Here is a 12,740-nt window from a genome sequence, read left to right on the forward strand (position 1 = left end):
AGCAGATGGTGTGAGCGTTCTATGGAACAGTTTTGCCTGCTGTTCAGGGGGCTGGACCATATTTATAAACATAAGAGATAAGAAAAATTTGTTTTCCTAGGTATATTACTTTGGACGAAATTATGGCTAGTGTTTTTTAATTTGTAGACTAATTGAATTAACTGTTAAGAGCGGTTTTCGCTCAACATATTGTAGAAAGATGTGTAAATATTTCGTTAAAATATTTAAAAAAATTATGCAAAAGTCATTTGGATGAAGGAACTTGTTTGGATATGGAGAATTATTATTTCATATTGGCGTTACTTTTAAGCTTATTTTGTTTGGTGAAAACAGGTACAGTAACTTCTCGTCTTTTATCCCAATGAGGTAATATAGCTTCAATGTTCTTCAACATTCGAAAGTGGAGTCTTCGACCTGTGCCGTTCAAGAGAAAACTAAGCCTTTAGATATCCGCCGTATTTCGGCTGACAGATTTTGAAATTTGCAAGAGAAATTTTTTTCGAAATCAGTCGGAAAATGATAGTTTCAATCATGCGATTATGTGAAAACAACGCATGCCGAGGATAGATTCCTCTCTAATACTACCCTGAGTATCAGAGGTTAAGTTTTCAAAGAAAATAGTAACCTCTGAAGACAAATAATAGAAATTTTATCGCGCATGTGTCAATCTAATCACTGTAGAAAAAATCAAAGATGAAGAGCAAATATTACCATACTAGCCGGTACCCGGCGTCGCACGCCGGTTAAGCTGTAGCTGAACGCACTAAAAGCCCTTTGGATGTTGAAGCTGGCTTAAAAAATGATCAAATTAATAAAAAGATATCTCCAAATTTTGACTCTAACCCTCGAACCCTCCCCCGGAGATCTTTTTCTCGCTTCGCTCGCATTAAATACGCCGTCCAGCTTTCGACAATTTGAGAAAATGTCATGGTAGAGAGGAGTGAAATGTAGACATGACAATTCTTTATGAAAAAGTGGGAAAGCCACAAAGAATAGTGCAACTTTCGAACTTTGTTTTTATCAGATTTAAAAAGATAAATAAGTCAATTCTAAATTGCTTTTTTTAAAACTTTTTAATTTTTATGTTTTGATTTATATTTGAAATGTTCTTTTCTATAAAAGAAACTTGTTTTGTTTTGAAAAGAATTCGAATGTCATTAATAAATACGATCGTTAAATACATTCTCGAAAATATTTCAAACAAAAGAAAAGAAAAAGCAGAATCGGCCAAAGCTGGGCAGAAATTGAAATTACTAAATGTAGATGGGCCTTAAATTTCAAAACAAAGGCTGAACAAAGTCTAAACCATGCTCTATTCGATCTGTCAATCAAAGCAAACTTATCGAGAACAAAACATTGCTTGCGAAATCGAAAGTGTGCAAATGGCGCGAATCCAATAGAACAAATTTGTGGAGCAAGAGACTAAAAGTCATAATTTTAAAACACAAACAAAGCGAAAACGAAAGTGGTGACACACAGACACACAAAGCCAAAGCACCGCTATTAATATATAGATTAATGTCTAGCAGACTGTATCAGTATGCATTTTACTATTTACGAATTCCCCAGAAACCTCCAAATGTAATTGAAAGGAGTTTCTTTCAAAAGAAATCTTTTACATATCCCCCAAATGTATAACATTAATTAGTAAACTTTTGATTATGGAAATCTCACTTAATTGAATCAAAATAATAGACAGACTTTATGTTATGATTCTCTATCACTGACTCTTTTTACAAAGCATTGATGACTTTTTGTAAGCTGTGTTTTTAACGACGGGAATAAAGATATCGACTATGACGCTCATCCAAGATCTTGGATGGTCGTCATGGTTACTTTTGTCTTCGCTGATTGCGCGATGAATAGAATCTCGATTCGTCGGCACAGCGTAAAGCGTAAATATATGATTTTGAGCTGTGCTTTTCACGGTACTCTAATACTCGAGGTCGACACGATATTTTTCGCAGCGAGGCTACCAGTCAACGCAGATGTGTTTGGACGTACTTAGACTTAAGGTGAGGGTGTACTAAGGCTGTGTCTTTCTCCCAAAATACTAACTTAAGACTATAAATTTGAATTCACCTATTCGACCGTAGTCGCGCGGTCAGGCGCGTGCCACTTAATTATTTAATCATCCTCCTAAACTCAATCCAATCCTTTTTTGAAACCTTTTTCTGTTGTCTATAGGTGTGAAAGGACTGGGACGGTTTTAGGGTGGTAAAATGGACAAAAAAAGCCAGTGCGGCAATTGGCGGCTACGGTTGAAAAGGCGTATTTCCAATAATTTACAAAGAGATTAAAATTTAGTTAAACTAGGTAAATTTAAGTAACCGTGTAACAAAAACATGTATAAAATCACCTATTTAAAAATTAAATGACCCTGCTATTAATATAAAATTTATTATTTGGGAGTAACAAACCCAAGATGAGAGACAATGCGGCAAAAGTGGCCATTAAAATCATCAGCATTTTATAACTCAAGATCACAATATTCCATAACAAGAGAGTCAGTATCACCATCAACATATTACCATTGAGCATCAGAAATCCCAGTCCTACTCCACGGTAGTGTGTTGGTAACAGTTCACTGATATATAAATACAATGTCCATGGGCAAACGTATGCTAATAAACTTGTAAGATAGAGTATAATATTACTTGCGAGTTCGTTGTAATGTGTGCACAAGGTTATAAGGAATATCATCGACACCAAAACTTGTAGTCTGAATACACCTCTTGTCCCGCAAGTTGAAACGCTTAGGGCGGCAAGGATAAGAAAAACAACGACGCAAAGGGCGGACAAAGGACGGAAAAAAGCGGGTAATTGTTCTTCGACGTCTGTGATTTGGCAATATGGTGTCAATGTATTGTTTATTGCTATGGTGATATGAAATGTACTGAGTCCTGGGAGTAACATTAATGCATAGATCTGGCGAGTAGTCGAAGCTATGGTCAATACCAAGCCTAATAACAGGGATACAATGATGACATTCTCTGGACGCTTTCTAAACATGAATCTCAAACTACCAAAAATGAAGTTTTTATAATTCATGGTGATCTTTTCTGGCAAACTTTGGCGACTGTCATCAGATAATTGGTTCAGTTTTTTCACCACTTGATCGAAATCACCGGTACTGTTCAAATAACGGATACTCTCTTCACCGGTGGTTAAAAGAAGGACCAGAACGAGGAGACCAGGTAAAAGTAGAATTAAATGTCTGAAAAATGGTATTTTGATCCACGGTTTTAAATATATGAGCATTGTTCCGATGAAGAGTCCAAAGGCTACGGATAGTAGCAAATATCTACTCCTTGTTTTCGAGGGAAGTGACTCTATGAAATGAACGAGGGAAATTGTCATAAATCCGCCACACGTGAAAACAATGATAATCTTTGTTGCCAGGTCTTCCCATAATATATCACCGGCTGCTATGGATATCAAACGAAAATAGATATAAAGGAATAAGGTGAACTTCATCGTCAAAACTCGACCCTTGATGTCTGCTATTAGCCCGAAAACAAGGCTACCTGTTGCCATAGTAATTATCAAAACACATCGAATGATTGTAATCTCTAAAGATGAAAACTTGTGCTTGCATTGAAACTCCGTGTATGAGATATCCATAAAGTTTGCCTCGATAAGCCAGCATGTTATGACAAGTGCTAGAAGAATGCATAGCTTGAAGATTTGGGTAACAGAGACACCAAGATCGTTTAATACTTGCTCTAAAGTTCGTCCGCTTCGAACCATTTTGTCATATTCTGTTTGTTATACTTATACCTGAAAAAAAAAGAATTAATATTGTTAGAAGGGCAAAACGAACAGGGTTTAAACGAGTTCGGTTAGATCGTCGAGGTCACACAATGCTTACAAAAGGGTAGCGTGTGGCAACCAGTCTAAAACGCTGAAAATTTCCAATCGATGAATCTGACGTTAGAGAAGACGTTTGTGACATAATCGGGAATCACACCGTTGTTGATCCAGCACAGGATATAGTAGTGACAACGCAACAGTCACCCCATTTCATTAACATATCATGATTGATAAAGATCCAAAACAAAGCGAAAAACAACCCCAATTCACCAAACTTTTCAGACTTCTGAATACAAGTTAATGTTTTCAAGAACCACAATAAGAAACCTTGCACATCTTTGTCGAAAAAACTTGATAAATCGATTTAAAAACACACAAACTATACATTACAAGAGAAAAGGGATGTGGCAAAAATACCTGATAGTCAAACGTCAAAAAAGACTCTTTGATGCACATATATCGCGGTATGAAATTAATTTCCCATTTCCGCAGCACTTTTTTGTTGAAAAGCTAAATTGATTGAAAAGAAAATCTAATTAGACTGTATTAATCTTTTCTGCTTTTGTCGATGTATATCCTGCGCATGCGCTTGGGTTGATCAATTTGCAGGTTGTGTTAAACTGATTTTAAAGACACAACATTAAAGTTTCCTGCAGGGCATTAAGAGAAGGATTAAAGTCAAGACTGATTAAAAAATGGTTTTATAATACCTGAGTAGTGCCTGTTATCAAAATTCTAGTCGGATGACTAAAAATAAAGCTCATAAAAAACATGAATTTTCAGACATAAAAAGACAAAATATACTAAACCCAGAACGCAGAAATCGATCATAAATTTGATGTAACAGGGACATTTTCTCCATTAATCAAAATGTGACCTAGTCTACAAAATAGACAGATCCAGGCTTTTAGGCCTTACTCGAAGAGTAAGAGTTTTACGCTCGAAACGAAGGAAGATATGACGTAGCCTAAATGTGACCTTATCATGGCCATTATTTGACCCCTAAGTTACCCTGTATCGTAAATATATAATTTCTACTCATACACGTTTTTTTTTTTATAAGGAACCTTAACTTTGCTCTGAGCCTGGAGTTTCTTATTTTTACAGAGAATTTCAGTCTCAAAGTTCCTTATCGATTTCCTTACTACATAGGAAATTTTGAACTTTTTGCCCCTTGAAAGATCAAAATTTGGTTAAATTAGTCCCAATAAGGTACATTATTTTCAAATCCACTTATTCTCAGCCTGAGCAGTTCCTTAACAATTCCTTATTTTTTGAACCATTTTCAGCCTCGAGTTCCTTATAAACATGTTCCTTATAAAAAAAAAACGTGTATATCCGTTTACAGTTTCCTTGGGAAAGAGCCTCCGTTTGATTCAAAAATAGTTTTCGGTGCACCACAGAGAAAATAATTTTACGAGAAAGGAAATAAATGATTGTCGCCGGGATAATTACCCAAGTAATTTAGAATTTAATTATTATGTCAATCACGTCTTGTAGAAAGATAAAGCGAAATCGGCAAATTATGTTGGATATCCATTGGATTTAAGTTGCGCCAGAGAAAGTACTGGCAAAAACTACTTCAGTTTGAAGAGGAGGATTTGAGTAGGGGTGTTTCTTCTCAAACATAAAACTTTCGGGACTTTTATATTTCTAATGCTCTCTATAATACGAGTTTTGTTAAATACAGACTGATACGCCTCTTTATCTTAGCAAGATGATCCCACCAGATATGATATGTGATAAGTTGTCAATATTGATTTCGAAGATGCTTTCGATACCATGGAGTATACTTAATATAAGTCTATTCATTGAGTTTGAACCCGAAGTGCTAGAAGCAAATCGTCAGCCTTTCCAAAGCAAGAAAAAGAGAAGCCTTAAAATTTTCGCCTTATTTCGGATGACGAATCTAGCGTTTGTATAAAAATCGAGGGGACAGCACAACTTTTGCAGTGCTTCAAATCGTAATGATATTCATCTTTAGCCTTCTGTTATGACTTACTGCGTATACCCCTGCGTTAAAAAATACACGAATGGGAGTTGAGTTCGAGCTGAATAAAATGTGGAAGCCAATACATTGTATTGACACGTTCACAAAGACAGTCGATTAACATCTTTTAATTTAGTAAGTTTGCAACCGCAGTCGAGGGTGATCCGAAGGCTCTTCTTTCGATAGCTAGCTAGCCGAATGTAGAGGAGGGCGCCACTCCTTTCAACTTTTCAACAACTTTACACACCATAGCTGGAAGATGCACCTTCATTATACCGCCGATAAAATATCTTGTAAACTCGAACCCCCTTCGAGGTAAAGGGTTGGTAGAAGTATTTATTCGAAATTACAGAATTGCTTTTTTTCTTATTTAGATGACATCTTCGCAATACTGGAGAAAAACAACTCCACTACAAACGTAACGCAACTAAAAATCTCTGCAGAAAGCGAGCTCCATAAAAAGTTATTTGGAAATTGTTCTCTCGAGCTGACAAAGAACAAATTCTCACGTGAATGTACAATGTTTTCATTTCCGGACGAAACCAGTTCCATTACTGTCCGAATCGGGATGTCTTTGGTTCAGATTGAGGAATTCCATGAGTTAAATGGCATACTCACCCTCCGAATGTACTATCGACAGGTAAGATTACCATTTTAGGTTCTTGTATCATGGTGGTAACTCTGATCTCATTTTCTAAATTCAAACTGAATTACAGTTGACATTTTCTAATTCGACGTTACTGATCTATACACTCCATTATTCGATATTGTTAACCGGTTACTTTCTCGAAGCGGGCTACAAGGCCTTTTGTGCAATGCAATTGGTTTATTGCGCATGACGACGGGCCTACACAGCACATAGTTACCCGTTGTTAGAAAAATTCATTGCGACGTCAGTTTTTTCAAAGGAAAATGAACACTGCATTGACATCATTTTGTCTCAAATAATTACGCATTATTGCCTAGCAAGCTTGGCCGTTACTTGACCTCGGGCAATATTTCTCAGTACAGCCCTCACAAACTGGTCATTATATTGCATTAATATTGAGAGTCACCATCAACAAGAAACTCTCATAAAGGACGCTCTACTATTTGATACGCTCTTTTATTTGGCGACAATTATAAAGCGTCAACTGTAGTGCAGAATTTTTTCTCAGATTTGGTGGAACAAGAAACTGACTTGGGACCCTGAAGAATATGAAAACATTTCTGAGATCAATGTCAATCCGAAATTAGTTTGGTCACCTGATATCTATATTTATGACAGGTAAATCTTCCGTTACAGTCAACTCAAATCCTTTATATGACCTTTTTTTCTCATTGAATAGGCTTCTACTGCTCCCTCAATTGAGGGTTCAAACACTCTTTATAAACGACACTACCTTCTTCGAACGATTGCAATTCCATGACCTAGCTGGCACACAACGTTATTTGCAGCTTTTAGGTGTAAGATCGGGATAAGCCTTCTACCGGCAATATCATAGTGGTTTCTCTACCTAAAACGAAGTCATCATTCCAAAATTTTAAAGTAATATACTAATACAATATCCCACTAACCGAAATTCTATTTTAGTCGTGGCGAGGAAAAGATTCACGGTAGTTATTTGAACGTGGCAAATACGTTAATCTCTTTACGCCATGACGGCCGTCACATGTGGTTAGCGCCGTTTAGATCGGAAACGAATTGTCCGTTACACGTCATCGATTATCCGTTCGACATTCAACAATGCGATATCAGGCTAGGGAGCATGACACTAGACTCGAAGAAATTGATTGTGAAATCAGAAGCTCCTTTTCTGGACTTGTCCATGTTCCACAGTAAGTATCATAATTGTTTTCTTCAAAATTCAATCTAACACAGTTATTGTTACAGTGAAGTAGATAGAATCAGAAATTACTCAAGAACATTCGAAAAAAATCGAGCGAAATATAGAGAAATAAAGAACTACCTAAAGGGAACTTTTTTTGGCGGGAACTAATTTTGATGAGCGGCAAAAATCCTGAAAATTTCTAATTTTGGCGAGAACTTATTTTGGCGAATGAGCAAAATATTTAATTTTGGCGGGAAATAATTTTGGCGAATTTTGTCTAAATTCGCCGAATTCGCTAAAATTAGTTCCCGCCAAATAAGTTCCATTAAGGTAACTTGCAATCTTCAGTATTTCACAATTATTATTAATATCACGACACTGATTATTAGCAGGTAGGACGAGAATCATAGATATGTATTTTTGAACATACTATTGACAGTCTAAGCAATCCTAGGCAAATTTCGGCAAAATTGCAAAATATTTTGTTTTTAAAATGAAAGCCCAGTAAAAACAAATCATTGTTGTCATAGACTGCAGTGGTAATAAAATTGTCTGACACAGGCTAATTTCAAAGCTTGTACTAACGACGTCATAATTTGGTTTACTTCAGTAAGGATATACAGCTTGATATGGATCAGCCTCCATAGAGTATCTCTATGTAGAAAAATTTTATAAGAAATGCAATTACTGTCACTGAAAAGAAACATTTATTCACCATTCAACGCACCAAAGCAGAACACCATAAACACCCATCATTGAATATATAAAAGCACTTGGCAATCCAAAAAAAACACAGGTACACTCTCACTCACTAGATTTTCAAATTAATGTATGTAAAACTAAATTAGTTTCATTTCTTTTTCACCTTCAATGTGGCTTTGATATTTGTTTTGTACCGCATGCTAAAAAGTTTGTCGTTACACCTCCGTCTCCATGCAAAAAAGGATGGCCTCTATATTTAGTCATAACGAAAAACGTTTGGAACAAGACACGAGGCAGATAAAAAACTCCAAAATTATCGACACTCTTAAAGCTGTCTCTATATCCAGGCCCGGCGGAAGTGGAGAAATTTCAGACTCACAATTCCTATCGAATTTTATCTCATTTTGAGCCTTCAGCCTTCCCACTTTTACAGTTGTTCCGCCGGGCCTGATATTCAGAAAGTTTCGATATAACTGAAACGGATTTTTCGGTGCCTTTTAATAATTTCAGCCTATTTTTCCTCTCCGTAACCACGAACGGCTCCTAGTTCCCTTTGGCGACTAAATGATTTATAGCAATGTATTTTAATAATTCACAAGATCACTGACATTATCAATATAGCATAGTTCAATATTTTACAGATCATTCCGAATGGAATATCCTATCTGCGAACGGACGGAACGAAATGAACTTCAAAAATCCGGACATGAACAAATTCTCAGAAATCATTTATGTTGTTCGAATCAAACGAAAGCCATTATTTCTCATTACGTCATTAATCATGCCCAAATTTGGAATCACTCTGATCAGTCTCCTCGCTCATGTTATCCCGGCGGCATCTGGTAAGAAATTGTCACTCTTTGTCCCATACAAATCAAAATGTAGAATAAACTTATCCCAGTCAATTCTAAGTAAAACTTTACTATTTGTGCGAGTTTGATTTTTCCTGAGCTCATATACTTAAACTTAAATTCCCAATTTAATATCTAATTCTTACATTCATCTAATAAGAAATAAAATGCCAACAATTGGGACGATAATGTCGGCTCATAAACAAGTATATTTTATTTGACATTATTCCATATACACGCTCTTGAAATTAGGGAAGTCTACTCAAAAGAAAACTATTGCGAATCTGTAATTTCTTTTCATCAATAGGCGAACGAATTCTGATGTTGATTGATTTGATGTTAGTATTGGCTTTATTTTTGACCAATGTTATGGATATCATCCCCGGCGCTGCTGGAGAGGTTCCTTTCTTTACGTACTTTCTTCTCTTGACATTGATTGGGATGGTGACCAATATAGTCACCATGGTCTATACTTTAAGTATCTACTTTGCTAATTGTACTGTCTTGGAAATGCCTCGCTGGTTACGATATTACGTTTTAGATCATCTAGCACCAAGTATGGGTTATCGAGATCGTTATACAACTCCCAAATGGATGATCAAGTTAATGGCTATTGAAGAACATTGCCAGAGAAACCAACAACAGAATCCAATAAATTCAATTCTCGGTAAAAGACACCCAGGACGTTTGTGGGGAGCTACTGAATTACGGTCGAATGTTATAGAGATTGTAGATGATTTATCGCAAGGTCATTCACTCTCGTCATTAAATTTATGCCTTTTATCCCAGAAATTATCCCTGATACTTGATTGGTTAAAGGAGGAAGAGAGAAAACGGATATTGAAAGATGATTGGTTACTGGTTGCTAAGGCACTAGATCAAGTGACATTATACATCAACTGCTCTATATTAGCGACAGTCATTTTTTGGTTCTTTTATAAAGCTTATAGTTGCTCACTAGTTAATTGAAATTTCCTGTAGAGATGACATATGTCTACAAAATGAATTTTGTAATTTGTTCTTTAAGTTACGTTAGAATATTTGTTCTTTGCTTGCTACTTGATATAATGATACAAATCTGAAAGACTTTTTTTCTATTAGACTGGAGTTGTTCATAATGCGTGTAATACAGTAGTATAGGCGTTATAATGATAATACAATTATTGTTACGGGATTTAGTTTGTATAAAAGACTGGAAGAATCCGGTGTTCCAGCCTTTTAAATACCCCGGCTAGCTACGCAGAAACTAACCAAAATGACCAAGGAAGATTGATATCGTTCCAGTCGATCTGTATCGGTAATAACCATTGTGTAAAGGTCAGTGTCAAATCTGCTTATAACCTCTCGAATGGTTCATAATGAGATGTACACATATAATCTAGGTGTTGGGTTTTCGGCATAGTGATAAGAGGCTACCGGTGAAAGTGTAGCTATTGCAGACGGAAGGTCGAATCCTTTCTCAAAAAGTTCATATAGTAAGCTTCATACAATTTTTGAACAAGAGCTGTGAGTGAAATATATCAAGACTGCCTTGTATTCAATATTTTGCACATTTTCTAGACCATCCACAATGGCTTTTAACCTCCAACAGATGTTTCAACGAAACCAACCGAACAAATGCAAGGACTGATAATGACCAACCCGATAATCACCAACAAGAATTCTCAACTGTAGTGTGCCATCTCAACGTGAAACGAAAACCAATGTTTTTAATTTCTGCATTGATTTTACCAAATGTCGGTTTATCATTTCTCAGTATTTTGGTTTACTTCGTTCCGGCAGCTTCACGTAAGATGAGATTTTGAAATCAAAACAAACACTTTCCATATAAGAAGAAAGAGGAGAAGAAGAGATTCCCTTTCAGAGTATTTAGAATGGGTCCCTGTCGGAGTTTTTGATTTTTCTAAAAAAACGATGCATTGTGGGATTGTTTCGGGAGTATTACAATAGAATTCCCTCGAGGAATTCCTAAGAGATTTCTATTGTAATACTCCCAAAACAATCCCACAATGCATCGCTTTTTTAGAAAAATCAAAAACTCCGATAAGATCTATTCTCATGGTCATGGTTTCTCAACAAAGGTTATAACAAAAGAACCAATTTATCGAATTTAAACTGCAATGCCTTAAAGCCAACCAAATTCTCATCGTTTTGTCTAATACTGTACAATCATGTTGAAGAGCTAAACCATACGTTTTCTTTTCTCTATCGACAGGTCAACGTGTCATCATGGTCTGTCATCTGATTCTGGCTTTAGCTTTCTTCCAAACCAAAGTATTGAAAATGATTCCTGGAAGTGCTGGAGAGATCCCTTTCTTCTCCTATTTCTTGGCTTTAACCCTTTCAACTCTGGTCATATTAATCGCAACATTGTGTTATTCATTGAGTATCTTTTTCGCTAATAAGGTTGTTCTAGAACTGCCTCATTGGCTACGATACTACGTCTTGGAGCAACTAACCCCCGGTGTTGGCCTACGTATTATACACCCGACTACCAAATGGCTTAAACAGTTAGAAAGGCTTGAAAATACGCAACGCCCGAATCGTACTATTCATCAACGGGCGGTCGATATTGGTATCAAAGTAAATAGCATACCTTCAGAGCGTTTGTGGCGTCTCTTGAATTTGACGCCCTTGTTGGAGAAAGTGAAGAACAGTGCTTGTGAAGAGAATTGGGCGGAAGTGTCACAACAAATCGTCATCTTGGTGGAGCTACTGAAAGAGCAAGAGAAACGGAGGAGAGTTCAAAGAGAATGGCTTGCAGTGGCTGCTACATTGGATCGGATCTCCTTCTTCACAACCGCAACTATCTTTACAACGGTTTCCGTATGGTATTTGTGTAAAGTTGTCGACTTTTAAGTGTATTCATAACTAGTGATATAATATATAAAGAAATGACTATTTTTATCCAACTAAATTCACTTAGGAGATTAGGTAGCAACAACGCTGTATGCTTTTCGTCTTTATTGGGACTATTCAGCACTGCATACTGCACCTTGTATATGAATACTTAAACAATATACGTAATGTAAATGGAAGACAATACGTATCAAGAAATATGAGAATACCTTTATTTCGATGACATATTTTATGCTTAAACATCCAATGTCCTCCAAGCATATCCTAGAATTGTTGTTTCAATCATTTATCAATATAAGCTTTTAAATTGTTTCTTCACAATTAGAGTGTGCTCGATACTACAGCAGGGCAAATAACTACATTTAAAGAAATATTGTTTTTCTTGGCCAATACCGCCGGTTTCATGCACCATTGAGTTGACATATATATGCTGACTGACCGTTTTAATTTGTACATTTGTAATTTCAATACAGATTCTTTTCATTGATTTTATCTAAAAGAAATGTAATAAGCTATTTCAATATACCTTATCGACCGTAGCCGCCAATTGCCGCGCGGGCATTTTTTGTCCGTTTTACCACCCTAAAACCGTCCCAGTCTTTTTCGCACCTACACATTTTTTTTTAAGAAACTAGTTTTACCAAGCAGCCTCGATGTTTTTTAAGGAATCGGTCTTTTGAGCCTTAAATGTTTCTTGCATGTTTCTAAACTTTT

General features: G+C 36.2%; 1 protein-coding gene across 2 annotated transcripts; it reads left to right on the forward strand.

The window, feature by feature from the left end:
• LOC136819476 (acetylcholine receptor non-alpha chain-like) lies at window positions 1–12,686 on the forward strand. Of its 2 annotated transcripts, none has more exons than XM_067075709.1 (6): window positions 1–333; window positions 6,178–6,443; window positions 6,961–7,070; window positions 7,377–7,621; window positions 10,728–10,955; window positions 11,383–12,686. In XM_067075709.1, exons 1-6 carry the CDS (start codon window positions 273–275, stop codon window positions 12,024–12,026), a joined length of 1,554 nt encoding a protein of 517 aa, XP_066931810.1. In that variant the 5' UTR covers window positions 1–272; the 3' UTR covers window positions 12,027–12,686. The 2 variants fall into 2 exon arrangements, with proteins under 2 accessions (XP_066931810.1, XP_066931811.1); XM_067075710.1 differs by lacking the exons at window positions 10,728–10,955; window positions 11,383–12,686 and adding exons at window positions 8,958–9,158; window positions 9,475–10,502.
• The last annotated feature ends 54 nt before the right edge of the window (window positions 12,687–12,740 follow it).

This window comes from Clytia hemisphaerica, unplaced genomic scaffold (assembly GCF_902728285.1).
Source record: "Clytia hemisphaerica strain Z4C2 unplaced genomic scaffold, Clytia hemisphaerica genome assembly, whole genome shotgun sequence".
NCBI lineage: Eukaryota > Metazoa > Cnidaria > Hydrozoa > Leptothecata > Clytiidae > Clytia > Clytia hemisphaerica.

Excerpts from the sequence above, each read along its gene's own strand:
- LOC136819476 (XM_067075709.1), top strand. The coding sequence starts at position 273 with ATGGAGAATTATTATTTCATATTGGCGTTACTTTTAAGCTTATTTTGT. Across the intron at positions 7,622-10,727 it reads GGACTTGTCCATGTTCCACA|ACCATCCACAATGGCTTTTA; the intron begins GTAAGTATCATA and ends CACATTTTCTAG. Across the intron at positions 10,956-11,382 it reads CTTCGTTCCGGCAGCTTCAC|GTCAACGTGTCATCATGGTC; the intron begins GTAAGATGAGAT and ends CTCTATCGACAG.